We start from the raw sequence: 24,256 nt of genomic DNA, 5'->3' as shown, positions 1-24,256 counted from the left end.
CACACACAATGCTATTATGGGGTTATTTTGCCAGTCTAACATGGGCTGCCATTGTGATGAGGTGTAACATAAAGGGTTTTATTCTCAGTGCAAAAGACCCCTATGGCAAGACCGTATACGCCACTGAAAGCATCATTCAATTTTATGCACACTTCTGTTCTCCGGCTTGGCAATGTTTATTCCATTAGCACTCACTAGAGACCACCTCATAAAAAGAAGTCCTGGCTGTAAAGTTCAAGTTCCAAAGAGTACAACAACGAAGAGAACAGCAGCAATCAAACATTCAAAATTTTATGTAACTTTTGAGTATCACACAAATTTAAGGCACGGATATGAAGTTCCTGTAGCAATAAGAAAGCCTTTAAAGTTAAATTTTGATTCTATAACCCCCATATGTCTCACTCCAAAAAAACAAACATCTGCTTAGACTACAATTGATCTAAACAAACAAAAACGAAATGTTAGCAGAGACAGCAACAAGAGAAACTTTAAGGCAAATCATTTGACTATAGCAGACCCCACAGTGAAATATTTGATTATGGGGAAAAGCAGGGGTAAAATAAATTGCACAGAAAAGAGGCTAGGTGGGTTATTTGTGAGTATTATCTCCGTGATGATAACAACAACAGCACTTTATACCTCGAACAGGACAAAAAAGCAAAAAAGGTTGATAGTACAGTTGAAGTATAAAATGCTTTGCTTACAAGAAACAATGAGACGCCATTATTGCTTACAACAGCAAAGGGCTACAAAAATAATAATCCATTGTACTTTAAAGATCAATCTTACAATTCGTCTGGCATGAGGGAAGTAAAAATGCTTACTACTATCTTTTACTCCACTAGACAGAGACAGAATTGGCGATAACGAATGGGACGTGTCTGTCGGTTTTTGGCCATTTACACAAGCATGGCACTGAGGTTAAGCAGAAACTCCGAGCGCGGCTATTAGCAGAAGTCCAGACAGCAGGAGTTCATCTGGAGTTCAGGGCAGATGCTTGCCAGTAGTTTGCACTGCAGGAAAGCAACATTGCTTCCGGATTCATCCTCCCTTTTCTTTCAGAGTTGACTCGGGGCTGCACTATGGCATAACGTTACGATGTCTGAAGGGAAGCAGTCCTTCAGCAGAATGCCACGTTCACGATGACAATCAAGCTCTTCAATAAATCCATACCAGTAGATAACTAGTCCAGGCCCAAACCTGAAAGATAAAGAGAAGAAAGCAGAGATTTAGACAAACACATCGTTTTGTTTGAGCTTTTCCAGGACCGTTCTGTGCAGGCCACTACAAGGGCTTCTTTTGCCAAGTGGTCACAATGTGCCGCCTCCCTAAATAATTCTCTGAATTTCTGCGAAATACACAAAATACTGCGCCATTTTCTGAACCCATTTATTCCATTATAGTCCTGCAGAGGCCGGTGTATGTCTAGGAACATTGGGTGAAAGGCTGGAACTGACCCCCTGAGTAGACAGCACCCTTGAGCCTCAGTTGTTTTTCATTTTATTTCCTAAACTCTGGTTTGGTCAATATGGTGGTGAAGTGATTAGCAGCTCCTGTAACCCTGGCTTGATCCTTGGCCTGATCAATGCCTATGTGGTGTTTTCCTACTTTACTTTTCTTATTTGCATTTTTAGTTATTTAGATGATGACAATGATAAGTCAACATAAACCACCACATCCTGCTTTGATCACATAGAGAAACATGCTATTAAAAAATTGAAATCATCGATAACCTACCTAGAAAGAGTAAGATAGAGGCAAAAAATATAACAGGGGCTCTTTGTAAGTGCTTGAAGTATAAAAGGCTCTTGTTAATATTTGTAATTACTTACCTGAGAAGAATATGCATATTTAAAAATTTATTAAATAAAAAATAAAAACACAAATCTTTATGGGCAAGACAGGGACCAAACCTGGATAACGTGAGAGGGCATTGCAGCGCCCAATTTGGAACAATTCAGTCAAACTAATATGCATGGCTTTCAAGACACGGAGTGAAAAAAATGAATAACCTGGTAAAAAACGCCATAATAAACATGGCACAAAAGTGAAAAGCAGGATGCTGGATCTGTGCTAACCACTGTACAACCATGGCCCCTCGGTGTAAATTGGCATTTCCTAATTTTTTCGACTCAAAATAAAATCTCTAAAACAACTTTGAGCAATACCTTTTGTTGCCACCTTAGATTCTTAAGGGAAAGAGAGGTAGCAACTCTGTCCCAATAATTTAGTTTAGTTTAGCAGGGTAAAATTTAACAATTATTTGTAGTTATAACAGCCTGAAAACTTCTAAAATTGTGAATTATGTTGGCATCTCTTGTCTCAGTAGGTTACACTGCACATACTATCCTTTAAAACACACTGTCCACCCTCTAAACCAGGGGTGTCGAAGTCCAGACCTGGTGGGCTGCAGTGGCTGCAGGTTTTCATTCTAACTCTTTTCCTGATTAGTGACTAGTTTTCCCTACTAATTAACTTCTTTTCCCTTCATTTTAATAGCCCTGTCTTTAAGTATTCAGTCCTCTGAATTAATTCTTTTCTTCATTAAATGACAGCCAAACAGAAATTAAATGTGAAACGAGCCAACAGATGACCAGCTAAACTGGGATTTCAAACTCCAACCAATCTCTTAATGAGAAGCTGATTCTTGCTGTTAATTAAACTCGTTATTTAATTCCATGGCTTGTTGCTGCTCTCATTCTACCACAGCAGACATTTCTAAAACTGTTGATTTTTCAGTTTTTTCTAAGAACACGTCAAAGTGTTTTGGTGACCTGGGAGATCAACCTTACTGAGACCTTCACCTTTCTTTATTTTCAGATATTGTGTGACTGGCACAGATGAGCTGATCATGTGGTGGCTTATTTTGTGTCTCAGTAGTTTTTGGCTGCTAATTATGGAAAAAGAAACAACTTAGGGACCTGAGTCAATTTAATTAAAACTAAGACAAAAGAAGTTAATTAACTGCAAAAACTGGTCGCTAATTAAGGATATGGTTGGAATGAAAACCTGCAGCCACTGTGGCCCTGCAGGACTGGAGTTCAACAACCATGCTCTAAACTCTGCCTACATACGAAAAAATTTCAGACTTACTAAGGGACCAAAAAAAAAAAAAAAACTTCTCCAGGTACTTTCTGATAAGCACTGTGCATGTGTTTTTGTGTATTTTATGCATGTTTCTTTTCTTAACCCAATTTGCTTCAATAATTATTTTATGCAAGTTCAACAAAAAATATTAGCATACAGTACCAGTCTGAAAGTAATGAACATTTGTTTTGAAATAACTGTAGGAGAAGAAAAAATAGTAACAGCCGTAGTTCTAGCATTTTCACATGGACAGAAGTACATTGGCGGCTACTAGGAGAAGTCAGATATCAAGGACCAGGATAACAGATCACATTTTCAGACCCACTTCATCCAAGTTAGCACTGCAATGGGCTGGCAGCAGTGGCCACATGGCAGTAACCAACTCTGGATGGGGTGCCAGTCTATCAGAGGCCTGCACACACATATATACACATGGAAAATTTAGAATGACCAGTTAGCTTATCCTGCAAGGAAGAAAAACAGAGCATCCGGGGAAAATTCACACAGACATGGGGAGAACATGTGATCTCTCTATATGAAATGAAGACTGAACTATGGAGTTAATACTGAAGAAAGAGTTCTGGAACACAAAAAGTAAAATAATGTCAATCCATTATGGATTGTCCACAGTATGTGTTTTTAAATTCTGTTCATTGCAATGTCATGGATTAAGGCATTTCACCATAAATTGTAATTAATATCACTTTTATAGCAAAAGCTGTATCAGGGAAGTCTAGTTCAGACATTCCTTTTTTATGTGTCTAGCAGTCAAGTGAGAAATGTCTTGGCTGTTATCCTTTCATATACAGTACAGTATGTATGTTTAGTTGTGCATGTACATTTATTCACTAACTCTATTACTGAAATATTAGTGACAGGCAGCCAGACTAAAGCAAGGTTAACTTCTGAGGTATGTGATGCTATTCAGATCAGATGAGCAGCTGTATGAAACACAAAATATATATATCTATATATATATATCTAACTATATATATATATAATCCAGCGTCTGCCTGTCTGTCCACTTTCACGAGAAAACTACTTAACAGATTTAGACTGGGCTTTTTTTTCTATAATTTGCTTGAACATTCTGGTTGATTTTGCAACCTCCCTCATCGTGCTAAGTATCATAGTTCACTTGTGGTACCGATTTATTTGCACAAATCTGAGAGATACACAGTGGGCCGAGGGGAAGGGGGGTGGGGGGTAGGGACTGCCTCACTCACGCACCAGCCTCAGGGCGTATCTTACATCCACTTAGCTAGCAAACAAGAGAATTACTTAACGGATTTAGATCAGGTTTTTTTCTCGAATTTGCTTGAGCTTTCCGATTGATTTTGCGACTTTACTCATCACGCTAAGAATCATAGTTCACGCTAATCCGAGAGAGAGACAGTGGGCCAAAGGGAGGGTGAAGCGTGACATCAAGATCAGGGAGTCAGTCTACCTCTTTGTTTTGGAGCAGACCTTGCCTCTGTTTAGCTAGCGAAACCTTTGTATTTATTGATTTTTAAAGTTTGTTCTGTTTCACTACTATGCAGGTGAAGCCATGAGAAACAGCTATATGTTATATATATATATATATATATACAGTATATATATATATATATATATATATATATATATATATATATATATATAGTATATATATATATATATATATACACATACATATATACACACACACACACAGTGGAACCTCTAGATACGATCACCTCTGTATACGAGAAATTCAAGATAAGAGGAAAGTATGAGTGAAAAATTCGGATCTAGTAACGAGCCACGAGCCACGAGCCAGGCTGTGGTTATGCGTGACGCGTTTCCCGATCCGCCTTGACTCGGGGATTCACCCAAGCTGACGCTGCCAGTTCGTCAGCTCACTCAATGTTTCCGTTTTCTCCCGTAGCGTGAAGATCTACGCGTTTGTGCGCTTGTGATTTCATTGTTTCGCTGTAGCAGTTCACTGTATAAGCGTATCCAAAAATATCGCGGACATGCAGAAGGAGAATAGGAGACGACTGCCCTCAAAAGGAGAGAGAGAGAGAGAGAGAGAGAGAAGCACGCGCATGAGCGAGCGAGAGAGATAAGGAGAGAGAGGCGCACGAGAGAGAGATAAGGAGAGAGAGATGCGCACGAGAGAGAGAGATAAGGAGAGAGAGATGCGCACGAGAGAGAAGAACCATCAGCTCAGTTATGCTCACATGACGCTCAGCAGATAAAGTGTATCCATACTACTTGTATTGCAAGACATCGCTCGTTTTATCAAGTCAAAATTATTTAAAAAATTGAGCTTGCCTTGCAAAACACTCGTAAACCAAGTTACTTGCAAACCGAGGTTCCAATTGTATATATTATTTATCAGTGTTATTTGTTAGGAAAATTGATTTTTATGTTGATATTTTTGGGGGTGCGGAACGGATTAACTGGATTTCCATTATTTTCAATAGGGAAGTTTGTTCTAGATATGAGAAATTCGCTATACAAGCTCAGTGCTGGAACGAGGTGCTCATATCTCGAGGTTCAACTGTATATATATATATATCCATCCATCCATCTTCCAACCCACTGAATCCGAACACAGGGTCACGGGGGTCTGCTGGAGCCAATCTCAGCCAACACAGGGCACAAAGCAGGAACCAATCCTGGGCAGGGTGCCAACCCACTGCAGGACACACACAAACACACACTAGTGCCAATTTAGAATCGCCAATCCACCTAGCCTGCATGTCTTTGGACTGTGGGAGGAAACCGGCGTGCCTGGAGGAAACCCACGCAGACACAGGGAGAACATGCAAACTCCACGCAAGGAGGACCCGTTTTAACCGGTCTCCTAACTACGAAGCAGCGCTACCACTGCGCCACCGTACACCAATTTATATATATATATATATATATATATATATATATATATATATATATATATAGATATACAGTAGTGTGAAAAACTATTTGCCCCCTTCCTGATTTCTTATTCTTTTGTATGTTTGTCACAGAGAATGTTTCTGATCATCAAAACTTAACCATTAGTCAAATATAACATAAGTAAACACAAAATGCAGTTTTTAAATGATGGTTTTTATTATTTAGGGAGAAAAAAAATCCAAACCTACATGGCCCTGTGTGAAAAAGTAATTGCCCCCTTGTTAAAAAATAACCTAACTGTGGTGTATCACACCTGAGTTCAATTTCTGTAGCCACCCCCAGGCCTGATTACTGCCACACCTAGACCTCTTCAAGTAGACCTCTTCTCTGAAAGCCATCTCATCAATGTTGGTGAATAGGCCTGTGATGGTGGTGTCACCAGCAAATATAATGATAAAGTTGGAGCTTTGTCTAGTCACACTGTCATAAGTGAACAAGGAGTACAGAAGAGGTTAAGTACACTGTTCTTTGGAGTATCTGTGATGAGGTTCAGCATGGAGGATGTGATGCTGCTAATTCTTACATGCTTAGTCCAAAATCCATTTGGAAAGGGTGACATTGCGTCTTAAATTGAGGAGTTTGGTGGTTAACTTTGTTATTATAACAGTATTAAATACTGACCTTCTAGCTCTTCCGGAGGAATCCCGAGGCGTTCCCAGGCCAGCCGGGAGACATAGTCCCTCAAGCGTGTCCTGGGTCTTCCCCGAGGCCTCCTCCCGGTTAGACGTGTCTGGGACACCTCACCAGGGAGACGTCCAGGAGGCATCCTGATCAGATGCCCGAGCCACCTCATTTGACTCCTCTCGATGCGGAGGAGCAGCGGCTCTACTCTGAGCCCCTCCTGGATGACTGAGCTTCACACCCTATCTTTAAGGGAAAGCCCAGACACCCTGCGGAGGAAACTCATTTCAGCTGCTTGTATTCGCGATCTCTTTCTTTCGGTCACTACCCATAGCTCATGACCATAGGTGAGGGTAGGAACGTAGATCGACTGGTAAATTGAAAGCTTTGTCTTACAGCTCAGGTCCTGTTTTTTACCACGACACACCGATGCAGAGCCCGCATTCACGGAGGATGCTGCACTGATCCGCCTGTCAATCTCACGCTCCATTCTTCCCTCACTTGTGAACAAAACCCCGAGATACTTGAACTCTTGCACTTGGGGCAGGATCTCGCCTCCAACCCTGAGAGGGCATTCCACCCTTTTCCGGCTGAGGACCATGGTCTCGGATTTGGAGGTGCCGATTCCCATCCCAGCCGCTTCACACTCAGCTGCGAACTGATCCAGAGAGAGCTGATGATCGCGGCCTGATGAAGCAAACAGGACAACATCATCTGCAAAAAGCAGTGACCCAATCCTGAGTCCACCAAACCGGACCCCCTCAACACTCTGGCTGCGCCTAGAAATTCTGTCCATAAAAGTTATGAACAGAATCGGTGACAAAGGGCAGCCCTGGCAGAGTCTAGCTCTCACCGGAAATGGGTTTGAATTACTGCCGGAAATACAGACTAAGCACTGAAACCGGTTGTACAGGGACCGAAGAGCCCTTATCAGGGGGTCCGGTACCCCATACTCTTGGAGCACCCCCCACAGGATTCCCCGAGGGACACGGTCGAACACTTTTTCTAAGTCCACAAAAAACATGTAGACTGGTTGGGCAAACTCCCATGCACCCTCCAGGACTCTGCTAAGGGTGTAGAGCTGGTCCACTGTTCTGCGACCATGACAAAAACCACACTGTTCCTCCTGAATCCGAGGTTCGACTATCCGACGAACACTCCTCTCCAGAACCCCCTAATAGACTTTTCCAGGGAGGCTGAGGAGTGTGATCCCTCTGTAGTTGGAACACACCCTCTGGTCCCCCTTCTTAAAGAGGGGGACCACCACCCTGGTCTGCCAATCCAGAGGCACTGTCCTTGATGTCCATGCAATGTTGCAGAGGCATGTCAACCAGGACAGTCCAACATCCAGAGCCTTGAGAAACTCCAGGCGTATCTCATCCACTCCTGGGGCCCTGCCACCAAGGAGTTTATTGACCACCACTGTGACCTAAGCCCCAGAGATGGGGGTGCCCATCTCCGAGTCCCCAGGCTCTGCTTCCTCATTGGAAGGCATGTTAGTGGGATTGAGGAGGTCTTCAAAGTACTCCCCCCCACTGACCCACAATGTCCCAAGTCGAGGTCCGCAGCGCACTATTCCCACCATATACAGTGTTGATACTGCACTGCTTCCACATCCTAAGACGCCGGATGGTGGACCAGAATCTCTTCGATGCTGTCCGAAAGTCGTTTTCCATGGCCTCCCCAAACTCCTCCCACACCCGAGTTTTTGCCTCAGCAACCACCGAAGCCACATTCCTCTTGGCCTGCCGGCATCTATTAGCTGCCTCCAGAGTCCCACAGGACAAAAGGGTCCGGTAAGACTCCTCCTTCAGCTTGACAGCATCCCTCACCACCGGTGTCCATCAACGGGTTCGAAAATTGCCACCACGACAGGCACCGACCACCTTACGGCCACAGCTCCAGTCAGCCACCTCAACAATAGAGGTATGGAACATAGTCCAATCGGATTCAATGTCCTCCACCTCCCTCAGGACATGGTCAAAGTTCTGCCGGAGATGGGATCTGAAGCTACTTCTGACAGGGGACTCTGACAGACGTTCCCAGCAGACAATCACAACACGTTTGGGCCTACCAGGCCTGACCGGCATCCTCCCCCACCATTGAAGCCTACTCACCACCAGGTGGTGATCAGTTGACAGTTCAACCCCTCTCTTCACCAGAGTGTCCAAGACATGTGGCCACAAGTCTGACGACACGGCCACAAAGTCAATCATCGAACTGAGGCCTAGGGTGTCCTGGTGCCAAGTGCACATATGAACACCCCTATACGTGAACATGGTGTTTGTTATGGACAATCCGTGAACAGCACAGAAGTCCAATAACAACACACCGCTCGGGTTCAGATCGGGGGGGGGGCTACATTCCTTCCAATTACGCCCTTCCAGGTCTCACGGTCATTGCCCACGTGAACATTGAAGTCTCCCAGCAGAACGAGGGAGTCCCCAGAAGGTATGTCCTCTAGCACCCCCTCCAGGGACTCCAAAAAGGGAGAGTACTCCAGACTGCTGTTCGGGACATACATGCAAACAACAGTTAGGACCCGTCCCCCCACCTGAAGGTGGAGGGAGGCTACCCTCTTGTCCACCGGGGTAAACCCCAATGAACAGGCTCCAAGTTGGGGGGCAATAAGTATGTCCACACCCACTCTGTGCCTCTCACTGGGGGCAACTCCAGAGTGGTAGAGAGTCCAGCCCCTCTCAAGGAGATTAGTTCCAGAGTCTAAGCTGTGCGTTGAGGTAAGCCCGACTATATCTAGCCGGAACCTCTCGACCTCGCTCACTAGCTCAGGCTCCTTCCCCTTCAGAGAGGTGACATTCCACGTCTCAAGAGCCAGCTTCTGTAGCCTAGTATCGGACAGCCAAGGTCCCCGGCTTCGCCCACCACCCAACTCACACTGCACCCGACCTCCTTGGCCCCTGCCATAGGTGGTAAGCCCATGGGAAGTGAATCCCATTACAACACCTGCATAATCATCCAGATCTGATAAGGAGTCTTGTTAAACAATCAAAGCAATCCTAAAGCTTTTCCTGCCTCTTTAGTCCAGCACTGTACTTGCTGGTTCCTCACATGTCAGTCTCTGCCCATACGCTGGCAGAAGGATCACTGCCAGGAGAGCAGACTGTCAGAGATGTGGGTGAAGTACACACTGGTATGCATTTCTTTCTAATTGGGGTTTAGCAATGATCCAGAGTATTAGCACCCCTCATGGGGTAAGTGATACTGTATGACAGTTATACTTAGGATAAACACTCCTTAAGTTTGCTCCGTTCATAAATAATCACTCAGGATGTAGACGTTCCTATTCTGTAATTGCTCTGTAAAGATCATTCAGTGCTTTGCTCATGTTGGCTTGTGGAGGAACATGAACAAACATCAGGAAAACACCTGAGAAATTCCACAGAAGAGTAAACGGATGGCAATTGATCAATACATATTTCAGATTAGGTGAACAGTTTTCAGAGACAATTTTACAATTTGTGGTGTTCACCATAAAACGCATACCTCTTCTTTTGTTTTTACCTGGCAGTTCTCCATAAAAGACTGTAATGGCATCTTACTGCATTGCAGCATCTGGTGTCTCAGCAGTTAGCCATGTTTGTGAGAAATAAAAGACAGAGCATTTTCTGATGTCACTCCTTGTTGTCAGTTTTGACTGCATGTCATCTGCTTTACAATTCAGTGACTGCATATTGGCCAGAAAATGGTCAGCTGCTATGATTTTTTGCTCTCACTGGGACATGTCCTTATCGCCTCCATTTCCCAGCTCTCTATGTTCAGTCATTCTTAGTAAAGTAATGATGGTTGTGTTGCCTGAATACTTAAAAGTAAAATTCTGAATATTTCCTGTAATGTTTTAAAGTGTTTGTTGATCATAACTAATAAATCACTCTAGCTGCACAAACAACAAAATAAAAGTATATAAAAAAGCACAGATGTCTGTGAGAAGAAACATACAACACATCACCAGGAGTCACTATTCTGTTTTGATTACAGCATGAATAGTTATATCTTTAAACACCTGAGCCGGTGCCAGGGTTCAGACTTACTTGCATACATGCCTGCCTCCTCCAGGTCACATCAGCAATAATGGCAGAGATCAGACCACGATAGTGCCAGGCAGCCACTGATGACTGACTGCCTGTAGGCTGCATGAGGACAGACTAGAAGAAGCGAGAGTTGACTCAGTGTGATTTTCTCCATGGACCCTTGCTACTCAACTGCCACTGTGCATTTAAGACATTTCACTCAGTTGCAGTAATTCTCAGTTCTGCCAACTTCTATTGATATTATAATGAGACATAATGATTGGGTATTTTTGTTGAGCTTCCTTCTTTTCTTGTCTCATTTGTATTTTCGGACAACGTCAGTGCACTTTACCTTGTCTGATGGCTGGGATAGGCTCTAGCTTCCTTATGACCCTGACCTGAATAGGCAGGTTAAGAAAATGGTTGGAAGGATATTGAATGCTGGCATTTGACTCAATTATTGAACATGTCCTATACATTAACCCTCTAATGATAAATAGACAATACTATCAGGAACTACTGTGATAATATTATAAAGCTTTTAACTCTAACAGACTTGTGTGGATATAAACACAGGAAACTTCAGTTTCTGTATTACATCTTGCCTGAAGAAGGGGCCTGAGTTGCCTCGAAAGCTTGCATATTGTAATCTTTTTAGTTAGCCAATAAAAGGTGTCATTTTGCTTGGCTTTTCTCTACTCTAACAGGCAAAACAAAACTTCTAGTTTTTAGCAGACAAACCCCAGCATTCAGACACTTTCTGAATAATGTGACACATTTATACACATGAAGAAGTTTTGCAGATGATTGGGCACATTTTTATTTCTTCCACAATGTTTGTTTCCTATAACACAAAGCCCTGAAATGCTTTAAAGATATGTAATAATCAATAAGCTCAAAGACTTCACAAAATGGTGAGGCTATTTCAACATTTTCAACTCATTCCAAATTGTCACCCACGAAGCTCCTTCTCCTCTACCACTATACCCCAACATTAACCCTAAGTCCACAGGTACTGTGAGTGCTGTGCAGAGAGGAGGCTGAATATCTGAGTTTTTCCCAGTTAATTCTGGGGTTTGCCAGGGGTGTGTTTTTGCTCCTACTCTGTTCAGTGCTTGCATGGACTGGGTGTTGGGCAAGGTCGTGGTGTCCAGTGGCTGTGGAGCAACTGCTGGTGAAGAAACTTTCACTGATCTTGACTTTGCTGATGATGCTGTGATTTTCGCGGAGTCAATGGAGGCTCTGATTGGGGCACTCGAGAGACTAAGCGAGGAGTCTGAGTGTCTGGGCTTGTTGAGTGTCCTGATAAAAAAACTAAGATCCAGGCCTTGAATGACCTCTTGGGCACAGCCATCAGCAGTGTGTCTGTTTGCGGAGAGAGTGTCGACCTTGTTGAGAGGTTTACTTACCTCGACAGCATTGATGTTTCTGGTGACTCTTCCTATGAAGTCAGTCGACAGATTGGGAGAGCATGGGGGGTCATGAGGTCGCTGGAAAGGGGTGTGTGCCGCTCCCGATATGTATGCAAAAGGATGAAGTCCCAAGTCTTTAGAGCCTGGTGCTTCCTGTCTTGCATTATGGTTGTGAGACATGGACGCTATCCAGTGACCTGAGACAAAGACTGGACTCTTTTGGTACTGTGCCTCTCCGGAAATTCGTTGGGTACTACTGGTTTGAGTTTGTGTCGAATGAGTGCTTGCTCATTACCTGCATTGTGAGGGAGCGTCAGTTATGACACTACGGCCATGTGTTGTGATTCTCTGATGGTTATCTGGCTCACAGGATCCTTATTGTTGGGGACCTGAATGGCTGGAGCAGGCCAAGGGGTCGCCCACATAACACCTGGCTGCAGTAGATAGAGGGTCATTTCCAGAGGGTGGGATTGGACCACATGTCTGTCTGGGGGGGGTTTCCATCCAGAATCGTGTGCTGTTTCGTCATGTGGTATGTGCAGCAACGTGCTTTACCAGTGCATGCTCCCCAACCTGACTTGACCACAGGCATTGGATTTTTAAAAGTGTGCTACAAATGAGAATATTGGGTCCTGAAGGTCTCAAACTTTGAGTTTGTTCTTGGCTTAAAAGAGAACAAGATTTCAACTTTTTTATTAATGGGCTTTTTAAAATTGAAATGAAATAACAATGAAAAAATAATTTTCTGTAAACTGAAACTATGTACAGTTTACACCATTTAAAATTTGCTTTGAAATTTGTTTTAATTCCACTATATTAAACAGATGCTACATTTACTCATTTCAAAGTAAGAACTGCTAGGGTAAAGAGAGAGAATTAGATGCACTGCATCAATATCTTTTAATTAACAATGTCCATGCATATGTTAAGGCTATGTATACAGTAAGGTAACTTTTAAAATAAAAATAAACCAGTTAAAAAAAAACAACATGCTAACTGAGACTAAGATTTTACCACATAAAGAGCTACCACTTGAGAACAGTCAGGTTTTAGTTTTAATTGCAAAGCTGCCACTCTCTTAAGTTGATTTATATCAGACATGTTACAAAGAATGTTCATTGTCTTTTTAAACACACAATCCATTCTAAAAAGCATTCTTAGAATTGCTGACCTACTCAACATACAGTTAACCTTTTCATAGTAAGTACAGCAGTTTTACAGTGAATTTCCCATCTCTTTTCTCTATAATATTCTTTTTAATCGGCTCCTAAGGCACATAAAGAAGTGTAAATCAAATATTCTTCCCAAACATAAATATTTACATTTTCTAATTATAAGATATTCCGGGTCACAGGTTTTGAAACTTATGTTGTTTGAGAAGGAAATGCATTTTTCCTAAATTAACAACATTGTCAGACTCTCTTCAGAGTCAAAGGGGGTAGGAGCCTATGGTGGCAGCATTAGGTGCCAAAGAAGGAAAGAGGCCATTAGAGGCCATTCACGCACATAACCACACAGCCATATAGGGGTGGCGAATTTGGAACTTCCGTATCTTTGAGGATATTGGAGCAAAACCCATGCAGATATACAGAGTGCTAGTAAACTCCATGCTTACAGCAGTAAACTGTGGATCCATTAAGCAGAAGCTCTAACCTCTGCTCTACCATGTTGCCCATTGACTCATTTATAAATAATTGTAAAATGATTCTTAAGTGAAGTGCAGCTGTTTCAAATAACATAAAAAATCTAGTTTCTGGGATGGGTGAGGTTACCATCATGAGCAGTCATACAACATTCACTCCTTGGAATTTAGGTCAGCTATTATTGCTATGCAGGTAGGCATCTTCTGAAGATAACAATAACTTATTTAGGGATTTTATACAAATCTCCATACTAGTACACAGGAGCAGTTTTATGTTGCCTGAGTCTTGCATTACGTCTAGGACATAATTTTTTTCCTAAGTCATTTAGATCTCTGCTTTGCCGGAGTGCACTGTGAAATGGCTGTTAAGTGTGGGAAACAAAAAAATAAACATTGGCAAAGGAAGACGTGCATAATGGACTGCACAAAAACTACACTGGTTGGCATTTTGTATGCAGAGGCTTTAAATCAAATGCTTACAATAACCCTGAACTGCCCAGCCAAGTTGCCACTAACAACAGGATCGTCTGTCTACACGTTTACTGCCAACTGATCATCAAAAAGTGTGCAGTGCAGTCTGAAGTGAGCTTGTATTTGTGACTACATCAGTTGTTAGATTAACATAATAGAATTTAAACAAGAGCAAAATACTTTGAAATCATTATCAGTAATATGCAATTGTCACTGCAAATTTTATATAGGCAACCAGCATAATAAAAATAACATTTGCTCCGGTTATAACATAAAAATAAAATATCCTCCATAATGTGACACAAAGTTGATAAACATTAAGGAAATCCCATCGGGCATTTCAGGAAGCAACCCTGTGGATATATAACCCATCAGGAAGTTCACAACTTCAGGCCAAGTTCATAAAGAAGACTAGAAAAAAAAATGCAGGGCAGGCATGTTTTGCACATCAGCCTCATGTGCACCTAAGGAAATGATATTATTAAATAGCAGCTCAACTAGCCGCGTTCTGTTGCACGAAATGTCTTCTGACAACATAAATTATAAACTCTACAATTGTACAAGCATAAAAGTTTTTCTTTCTGCCAAGAATAAAAATTGGGGTGTAAAACTGTCTGTGATTTAGTGGGCTCAAACTGTTAGGCAAACATGCCAAAACTAACTGCACAGAGACAGTTGACAGATACGCTGAAAGTTCACAACAAAGTCAAATGTAGCCAAGCAACTCCAAGTTTCAGAAAATGAACTCTGAGGCCTGGCCTCTTCTCGTGTTCTGATGCTTAAAGCTGTGGCTGGAAGTAGCACTTAGCTTTTTATGGAAATGTTACAGAATCAAAAAATCTAAATATTTATATAGACCAACTGTTGAGCTGATGAGCAACTTTAGATACAGATACACTCACACACATATATAAATATATATATATATATATATATATATATATATATATATATATATATATATATATATATATAGTACAGAGTAATGGGGATTGTGGAAGAGAGATACAAAAGAGAGTACAGGCAGGGTGGAACAGGTGGAGAAGAGTGTCAGGAGTGATTTGTGACAGACGGGTATCAGCAAGAATGAAAGGGAAGGTCTACAGGACAGTAGTGAGACCAGCTGTTATATGGGTTGGAGATGGTGGCACTAAGCAGAAAGCAGGAGACAGAGCTGGAGGTGGCAGAGTTAAAGATGTTAAGATTTGCATTGGGTGTGATAAGAATGGATAGGATTAGAAATCAGTACATTAGAGGGTCAGCTCAAGTTGGACGGTTTGGAGACAAAGTTAAAGAGGCGAGATTGTGTAGGTTTGGACAATTGCAAAGGAGAGATGCTGAGTATATTGGGAGAGGGATGTTAAGGATAGAGCTGCCAGGGAAGAGGAAGGCCTAAACGAAGGTTTATGGATGTGATTGGAGAGGATATGCAGGTGATGGGTGTAACAGAACAAGATGCAGAGGACAGAAAGATATGGAAGAAGATGACCCGCTGTGGCGACCCCTAATGGGAGAAGCCAAAACAAGAAGATATATATATATATATATATATATATATACACACACACACACATACACATACACATATATGTATACACACACAAATATACAGTACATGTTAGAAAGAGCAAGAGAGGGTGAAATAATTGGTAAATATTTTTAGCATAAAATACCTCGAATCTAAGTATGTTTTGAATTTCAAGTGGAAGATGTAGATATTACATTATTACATATTGCTCTAAAAATATAAATCTGCTGAGAAAATGGATTGAGGAGGAAGTTACTGTTCCACACAAATAATGTGTTTCAAAGTAATTCTAATAAATTAATATTTCTAGTATTTAACAAAGAATGTGACAAAACATAAGTGACCATATATATAGGAATATGCATATCTGATAAAATAATACAGTAGATACAGCTGCCTCCCTCTGTGGAGTACGCATGTTTTCCCTGTGTCTGCGTGTTTCTCCTTCAGGTCCTACCGGTTTCCTCCCACAATCCAAAGACAGGTTAGGTGAATTGGTGATCCTAAATTGCCCCTAGTGTGTGCTTGGTGTGTGGGTGGGTGTGTGTATGTATGTGTGCCCTGCGGTGGGCTGGTCCCCTGCCTTGCGCCCTGTGTTGGCTGGGATTGGCTCCAGCAGACCCCCGTGACCCTGTAGTTAGGATATAGCGGCTTGGATAATGGATGGATGGATACAGCTGACCTTGCAAGATGAAAAAGCAAAAAAAGGCAAAGTCCACAAACAATATTACAATGTTGGGGGTGTCATGTCCAGTTTGTATGGCTACCTGCTTGACCAGGACGGCTGAGCTGTCTTGCTGATACATTTTGGAAAAAATGTTCCCTTCTTCAGGGTCAAGGCAAACCAGTTAAATAATGACAATACATCACAAATATGGAAGAGACTATTAAATCTCAAAATTTAATAGTTATGTTTATAATGGCACAAAATGTAACCTGGAGAGTGTCCAGTGACAAATCTGCTCACCGGAAATGACTATCAGAAGCAGCAAGCATACCATTCATTTATTTTTTAAATCTACTTTTTCCACCAGCTATTTATTCAGAAAATCATGATATAGCAGAGCCAGAAGAGGAAACTCAAATACATTCACACAAATTCTTTTAAAGGATGGACTTTAAGATAGGATTCAAACAAGTGCTCAGAGGCTCTAATGGAACCAGTGGCACTAGTGCACCCACTCACGCTTGTCAAAATTTTAAAAAGACAAGAACTAGTGATGATCGGTTTTCTGCACTCTAAACAGCTATATGTGAAGGGCAAAGGAAATGGTGCCTATGAATGTGCTGCAGTGACACCTTGGGTACCAAAGGAGTGTGATTGTACCATATTTCTGGCATAGTGTAATCATGAGATGGAGATAAGAAAATGAGCAGGCTGTACCAAAACCTTTCTGCAAGAAATTGTTTTTTTCTTTTTAGAGTGGCTTTAAATTATATCAACATTATGTGATTTTACTTGGAAAATTGCTGAGGGAATGGCAGATGCAGTTCTTACTTCATCACAGCTGAACAAAGGGGCACTTGGCAGTATATTTACGAGTGGAAGGGGCTGTAGAGGATGGTAGCAAGATAGTTATATCATCATGGACACTGGAGATGTAAATGGTTCATTCCTAACTAGTATGCACATCTTAACTTTGGACAGAACATGGATTGACGATATTGTGAATAATAGCAGTTTAAAAATTTGGCAGTCTTAATAACACATGATTAAGCTCTCAGCCGTGTTTCTGAATATTTACATTTTACATTATTTGTCTCTTTTTTAATTTGGGGAGACCTAACATAATTCCTCATAAACAAATTAGCAAGTTCGTTGCTTTTTGGTAAATGCTATGGTGTTTTTTATGCAGAATATTTTAATAATTAGTGATGTGTATTTTTACAAAACAAGGTTTTATACAATGTTTCCAGGATTCTCCACCCTACACATTATTCAAGATGCATCTTTTGGGATTTCTTTGGTTTTATTTAAAAACAAATGTTACTTTTATTTACAGACCCACTGGGAATTGACACAATTTGAAACATAAGGCATAATTTGATGGAATAAGTGAAAACTGTAATACAATTATTCTCCTTTATTGTTAAGATTATGGCCACTCAGCCTGCTCCTGAGCTACCCCAGTCAGGTTGTTATTCACCTTTAAGCAAACATCTTTAAAGTTAGCCTCTGACATTGTAAAGGTGGGACTTAAAGATTAAAAACAAAACCTCAAAGATTTATTGAGCCCTTCATGCCACTGCATCAAGGGGGGACCCAACTGTGTGGTTACAAACAGTGGATAGCAGACTACATCTTTAAATACAACGGAGAAACAGAGCCGGGTAGGTTGCGATGGTGATGTAATGGTTAGCGATCAGATTTGTGAGCCCAAATTGCACTAAATTGATAGGTAGATAATATGTTTCTACGTGGGATGGTTTGGGGTCGTAACAAAAATAATGAGATACTTGATAAAAGAAAAAATGTGAATCGAACCAAAATTCCCTGCTTTAAAAGCCAGCATGGTAACCATTACATTGCCGGTTTAGTGTTCCTCTCTGTGGATAGATCATGCTGTACTATTTTATGACTCTTATTCCGAAGTCAAGCTGCCTCCACCTCTCCCAGTGGAGAAAGCCAGAGTTATGATAAGAAGTCATTTCAAGAGTCAAAGGCATAAAGAACAAGCAAATAACTGCTTTATCGATATAGGGATGTGTGAGATTTTTTCAAGTGGAAATATCTCAAAAAAATTAATTTCAGATACCTTAAAATGTAGTTCATATTTTAGGATATTTGCAATATATTTCCAAGTATTTGAGATATCTCAAATACATTTTCAAATACTGCATCTCAAAATAACTTTTGTCTATCTCAAGATAAAGTATCTCAAATAGCCTTGTGTGCATTTTAAGATATATGGAACTCATATTGAAATACCTCAAAATCATTTTACAATTCTTTAAATGGGACATTCTGTCTGTTTTAGGATATCTTGAAATCCCTTTGAAGATATCTGAAAAGAGGCAGAGAGCTAATGTAGGATACCATGACATGAATTTGAAATATGCAAAAATGTATTTTGGATAGCTGAAACGTGAGTCAATATAAAGATACCTGAAATATCCAGATATCTTTAAATACCTTCCTGTTCATGTTCCGATATCTAAAATTTCACGATATTTCACAATAAAATGAGGGTATTAGAAATAAACTTAATCCATTAGGATTAAAAATCAAGACAGAGGTAAAGAATTTAGGGGTAATTAGTGACTCTGACCTGAATTTTTAATAACATATTAATCAGATTACTAGGACAGCATTTTTTCCACTTAAAAAATATAGCAAAAGTTAGACCTCTTATAACTTTGCAAGATGCTGAGAAATTAGTTCCCGCTTTTGTTTTCAGTAGACTAGATTACTGTAACGCATTCCTCTCAGAACTACCCAAAAAAGACATCAATCAATTGCAACGAGTGTAGAATGCAGCTGCTAGAATCTTAACTCGGAAAAGAAAATCTGAGCACATCACACCAGTTCTGATGTCACTACATTGGTTACCTGTGTCATTTAGAATTGACTTTAAAATACTGCTTATAGTTTACAAAGCCTTAAATAATCTCACTCCATCTTATATTTCGGAATGATTTACACCTTACACTCCAAATTGTAACCTTCAAATGAGTTCTAAAGTTTAAAGAAGTGGTGAGGCTGCTTTCTGCTGTTATGCACCTAAAATCTGGAATAGCTGACCGATAGAAATTCACCAGCTTAATACAATGGAGCATTAAAAAAAAAAAAAAAACTGTTAAAAACTCATTATTTTAACATTGCTTTCTCATAGCTTCATTTTAGTTTAATCCTGATACTCTGTATATGTATTTAATTATCATTATCATTCATGGTAGATACAAAATCCGTACTAACCCCTACTTTCTCTGCTGTTCTTTTTCCGGTTTTCTGTGGTGGCGATTTGTGCCACCACCACCTGATCAAAGCACTGTGATGTCCCTGCATTGATTAATTGAAGGCCAGAGGTCCACATGACCGTCACCATTAAGTTCTTCCATGTTAAGCCTGAATACCATGAGGACTGATTGTGATCATTTATGTTGGGTAGAATGCCTAGAGGGGGCTGGGTGGTCTAGTGGCCTTGGAGCCCCTGCTGATTTTGTTTTTTTTTTTTCTCCAGCCTTTTTTTTTTTTTTGTGTGTCCTCCCTGGCCATTGGACCTTACTTTTATTCTTTGTTAATTAGAACTGCCTAATTTTATTTTTATATTTTGTCTTTTTTCTCTTTCTTAATCCTGTAAAGCACTTTGAGTGACATCATTTGTATGAAAATGTGCTACACAAATAAATATTGTTGTTGTTTATTTTGTTATACCTCAAAGTCTCATTGGCAGTCTTATAGTAAGCTATTTCCAATATCTCTAAATGACTACAGACTTTTATATTTTATATGATATTTTAAAATATATTCATGATATCTCAAAATGTATAGGAACTTATTTCAAGATACCTTGAACAGCATTAGAGATATTTTAAAATATATTTGAGACATATTTTCAGATATCTTTAATTCATTTAAGATATTTAAAATGCATTTCCAGATATGTTAAAACACATTTTAAGATATCTGTAAATGTTAGATCGGCTTGCCATAGTGAGATATCTCTCACTGATCAGGAAGCATGAAGAGGCACCCGATCGAGCAAAGCCTGGAGCTCAGTTCTGTTCCAAATGCCAAAAACTATCACCAGGGTCTGCTTGCTAGGACATGCAAGTCTGGGTTTAAAAAAATGTGCAAGCAGCTCTTAATTAAAAGATTATCTGAAATATACATTTTTTGATAAAGACATTTATGTCTGGTTGCCTGGCCAGCTGGAAATCTGCCATTTGTTTATACTGTGATCTCAAAAAGACATAAAGCCATATAAATACATCATTAGACAGCTGGGGATCTTTACTTTTACAGAAAGCTGGAATTAAAACTTTATCTTTCATAGGGTTTTAGATATAAATGTTTATCTGTCAGCCAGTTTTTTGTGTGCACCATGTAAAGTGTGAGGAGGACGTTTTATTATTATTGATCAAACTTTATGATAAGCATACCGTGTCACAGACAGGAAATTTTTGCATTATTTGCTAAATTAGTGAAATATTTTAATTCTTTGGGAGAGATGTGTACTATATGCTTCCATGTAACTAATTTCTGAATATTACATTTAGTTTTCCTCATCTTTTTTTGGCTGCTCCCGTTACGGGTCACCACAGCGGATCATTTTGTTCCAGATCTTCCTGTCCTCTTCATTTTGCTCCATTACACCCATAACATTGATATCCTCTCTCACCGCATCCATATACCTTTTCTTAGGCCTTCCTTTTTTCCTCTTGTCTGGCAGCTCCATCCTTAGCACCCAATATACCCAGCATCTCTCCTCTGCACATGTCCAAACCAACACAATCTCGCCTCTCTGACTTTGTCTCCAAATCATCCAATCTGAGCTGACCATCTAATGTACTTGTTTCTAATCCTGTCCATCCTCATCACACCCAATGCAAATCTTAGCATCTTTAACTCTGCCACCTCTGGCTCTGTCTCCTGTTTTCTGGTCAGTGCCACCGTCTCCAATCCATATAACATAGCTGGTCTCACTGCCATCCTCTAGATCTTACCTTTCACTCTTACTGATACCCGTCTGTCACAAATTACTCCTGACACTCTTCTCCATCCATTCCACCCTGCCTGTGCTCTCTTCTTCACTTCTCTTCCACACTCTCTGCTACTCTGCACTGTTGATCCCAAGTATTTAAATTCATCCACCTTCACCAACTCTACTCCCTGCATCCTCACCATTCCACTAACCTCCCTCTCATTTACACACATGTATTCTGTCTTGTTCCTACTAACCTTCATTCCTCTCCTTTCTAGAGCATATCTCCACCTCTCCAGGGTCTCCTCAACTTGCTCCCTACTTTCGGTACAGATCCCAATGTCATCAGCAAACCTGTCTAATCTCATCTGTCAACCTGTCCGCCACCTTTGCAAATAAGAAAGGGCTCAGAGCTGAAAACTGATGTAATCCCAGCTTCATCGTAAATGCATCTGTCACTCCTACCGCAGACCTCACTCCTGTCACACTTCCCTCACACATATCTTGTGCCACTCTAACATACTTCTCTACCACTTCCGATTTCCTCATACAATACTAGTGGTCCTCTTGAGGCACCCTGTTATATGCATTCTCCAAGTCCACAAAGACACAATGCCACTGCTTCTGGCCTCAGAGCACCCTCAAAGCAAACATTGCATCTGTTGTGCTCTTTCTTGGCATGAAACCAAACTGCTGCTCACAACCTCCCTTCTTAATCTAGCTTCCACAACTCCTACCCACAACTTCATGCGGTGGCTCATCAATTTTATTATTATAAATTAATGCATTTTGTAAGCTAAAGCTCCAGGTCCTATGGTCAAAGCTGCCTATAAGTTTCCAGTTTCCTTATGATCTCCTTGAACTTGTGTCTTGCTTAAAAGATGGGTGAAGCCTACTGTTTATTCATTCTATCAATACCAGAATATTCTAAACAGCAGGTTTAAGTACCAAAAAAGTCAACAATTCATGATTCCTTTATTATTCTGTAGTTAATTTAATTGTAAAGTTTCTAACAAGGCAATTAGCACTGAATTTTATGGTGCATTCGAAAGTACACTGATAACAATTTAATAAATGAACACATGCCAAATAACAGTACACATGACATCTGCCTTATGTGTGCTGCAGATTATGGAATGACAACTGACAAAGATTTGTAATATTACATATTAACATCAAGTATGTTCAGCAGTTTCTTTGTTGTGCTGGTGGGTAACAAGGTTGAGAAGCTGTTTTTAAATAGGGAATCACAACAGTGGGATCTCCAGATGAGGTTGTAATATTTGAAACGTTTCAGCTCTGACAGCAATTTTTTCAATCCAGTGCAATCTTGTAATAACTACTTATTAGAAATCATTGAGCAAAGTGAGACAACTGAACTGGCCCAGCACTTTTACAGACATTTTATAAGACAGTAGGCGAGAAGCCAGAGCCAATATGCAAGGATTCTCAGAGTAGAAGCACTGCTTTTTCCTGGCTTGAGAGAATAAAATTGTTATGGTTTGAGCAGGTAGTTACATGCAGAGGAGTTGCACCAGGCACAGCCCACAGGGAGAAGATTGAGGGGCAGACCCAGTGCATGGAGGGGGTTATAGCTCTTGACTGGTAAAGGAGATTTTGACGATTCTCCAGGAAAAGCTGGAAAACGTTGGTAAGGATAGGGTGAGTTGGCCTGTCCTTTTTGACTTTGTATTAATGACACCCTCACCAGAATTACAAGAGTGAAAGTGTAATGATTTTACCTTCTGTCAAGAATTACCGGTGCTTTAAAGTATAAATTAAATTATGAAATTAAAAAGGGATACCAATCACATACAACAGGAAATAAGTGGAGCATCCAAAGCCATCCCAAAAAGCACATTTGGCTTTGTTTGGCACATATTTTCTGAGGTTTAGAAAACATTTAAGTATTACTAACATCGAGACACACACCAAGTTTGTTGACTTCTCAAGCAAAGTAACTTATAAGGAGTGATTTAACAGTTCCAGTAGAGAAAACGATCATAGGGCAAATAGGAAAGCCCTGAGATGGACTAGCTTACAGTAAATTGAACTATTTCAATAATAATTAATTTAGAAATTAAAAACATTGAGTTAAACAAGCTGCAAAGAAAGATTGTTAAGGGATGGCTTAATGCTTCTGTTCACATTGACCTTCACAGATTTTTTATGGCTGTGTTTTTGTGTGCATTTCTTTCTTTTCATCATCAAGCATATGCTTTGCTGGGGCAAACAGTACATCCATGTAGTTTAAATAAATTTTATAACACATTGTATCTCAAACATTTTGCAAATCAATAGCCTTCATCCCATGAATAAATACAGCAGAGTTCAAAAATCTCAGTTAAATTAAACAATTTCCACAACAGTTATCATTGGACATACAGCAGATCAAACTATTTTTGAAAGGTTTGGGGATAAGTACTGCACTAAACTACACCAAAAACAATACGCCTGGATCCTGTAATAAGACAAACATGATGTAACTTGTTTGAAAAGGATATGTACAATGGTAACTTATGAAAAAATGTACCTAATTCTTGGTATTCACAGCGGATATCTCGGAAACAACTACACTCTAAAATATTGTCTTTAATAAGACACAGTAATGCAGAAGCTCAAGACCATGCAAAAATGCAGCAAAAATAGTAATTTTGGGACATAATAAACAATTTCGATTTAACGCACATACAGAGAGGTCAAAATCATCACAAGTTTTGTTTGAACATCATAGAATAAGAATCTGAATTTACCAACAAATTTTTAACCCCATCACCAAGCTTCCATTTACGGGTGTTTTATAAAAAAAAAAGGATGGATGATCATTACTCTACTGAAGGAGAAAAAAGTGTTACAAGAGCTCAGATTAGTCAGTAATGAATAAAATGCTAAATCTCAAT

At 40.3% G+C, this 24,256-nt stretch overlaps 1 protein-coding gene across 1 annotated transcript in view; it reads right to left on the bottom strand.

Moving 5' to 3' along the window:
* Positions 1-589: 589 nt before the first annotated feature.
* The window catches only part of cdin1 (CDAN1 interacting nuclease 1), a 281,300-nt gene continuing 257,633 nt past the window's right edge, over positions 590-24,256 (bottom strand). The window contains exon 11 of the mRNA XM_039741407.1: positions 590-1,200. Within this exon, the coding sequence (XP_039597341.1) occupies positions 1,059-1,200 (142 nt within the window). The 3' untranslated portion in view covers positions 590-1,058. The remainder of the gene's footprint in view (positions 1,201-24,256) is intronic.

This window comes from Polypterus senegalus, chromosome 18, assembly GCF_016835505.1.
Source record: "Polypterus senegalus isolate Bchr_013 chromosome 18, ASM1683550v1, whole genome shotgun sequence".
In the NCBI taxonomy this organism is placed as follows: Eukaryota; Metazoa; Chordata; class Cladistia; order Polypteriformes; family Polypteridae; genus Polypterus; species Polypterus senegalus.
This window is presented reverse-complemented; position numbering and strand designations above follow the sequence as displayed.